Genomic DNA, 1,205 nt, shown 5'->3' with positions numbered 1-1,205 from the left:
TTCACATTTATCCGAATGGTTTCCCCTTCCTACAGATCAAACATGCAATGATGCTTACATTATATATAAGAACAGGAAGAAATCTTTAGCAATATGAATCCTGGAAAAAAAAAATAATAGGTAACTGGTGAACTCAAATTCTGATGCATCAACTATTAGATACAGTAATCCTAGTTTCCCTCTAAAACCAAGAAAACTAAATTGGAAACTATTTATGAGTTATAGGATGATCTCAAGTATTAAAAACATCACATCAAAGTTCGAACTCAATGAATTATCATCAATAAAGCAGTATACATGAAGACAATAATTACGACCGAGATTTAAACTCTTTTAGTTCTCACTTCATCCTCTAAGCATATTTAAGCCTTTTACACAACTCTAGAAGTTCCAAAACAAGAAAAGTTAAGAAATTACCTTCAATCGATGATTCACAGCTGGATGAATATCAATATGATTCTCCTCATTGCTCCCCTCACCACCACCATTGACGCCAACATCCTTGTCGCCTTCTCTCTTCGCATACTTTTCGTGATCGGAAAGTGCAACATTGAAATCGAACGCTTCATTTCTCTCGTTAAACCCTAACCCTATGAACGCGTGCTTCCCTTGCCCATCCTCGATCTTCAACACGAAGTATCTCGACGAGTCCAACACTGGTTCAACGGAGCTCTCTCTTTGACCTGGATTCACAAAACAGGCTGCGAACAGCTCGCCGGAATTTGGATATTCGAGGCGGATCTCACACCGGGTCTTGCAGGACACTACCCGGAGCCTACCCGTCCAGATCTTGTCGGACTGTAACCACTCGCCGCATTTGTACCCACCGCTAGTTGATCGGGGCGGGATTTTGAAAACGGATACTTCCCGGACTACCAAAAGGGTATGCTCGAAGGTCTCCTCGTCCTCCTCGTACGACATCGTATCTTTGAAATGTGGAAATTTTCTTGTTTTTGTGGTATTGAATTCAGCTGGGTTCAATAAATCCGGGTCGATTTTAAAGAGATAATGCAAGAAAATTGCACAGACAGAGAGAGACGTAGATTCTAAGCTTGAATTGCCAAATGCAACGATGTTGGTGGATTATGGAATAAGGAGTGAATCTACAGAAATTTTCGTTTTCAGTGGATTAACATGTCGCTAGACAACCATTACAGGACACCTTTTCCCTTTCCAACAAGGAAAAAAAAAAAAAAAAAAAAAAT

General features: G+C 40.0%; 1 protein-coding gene across 1 annotated transcript; it reads right to left on the bottom strand.

The window, feature by feature from the left end:
* Positions 1-5: 5 nt before the first annotated feature.
* Positions 6-1,182, bottom strand: LOC111386228 (uncharacterized protein At1g03900-like; the record flags this gene model as incomplete). Its single annotated transcript, XM_023010682.1, has 2 exons — positions 418-1,182; positions 6-29 (listed from the first exon to the last, which is right to left on the bottom strand). Coding segments are annotated over exons 1-2 (528 nt in total), but the record flags the coding sequence as incomplete, so codon positions are not given.
* Between the last annotated feature and the right edge of the window lie 23 nt (positions 1,183-1,205).

Source organism: Olea europaea, unplaced genomic scaffold, assembly GCF_002742605.1.
Source record: "Olea europaea var. sylvestris unplaced genomic scaffold, O_europaea_v1 scaffold34709, whole genome shotgun sequence".
Classification (NCBI taxonomy): Eukaryota; Viridiplantae; Streptophyta; class Magnoliopsida; order Lamiales; family Oleaceae; genus Olea; species Olea europaea.
The sequence above is the reverse complement of the archived record's forward strand: the minus strand, read 5'-3'. Positions and strand labels throughout refer to the sequence as shown.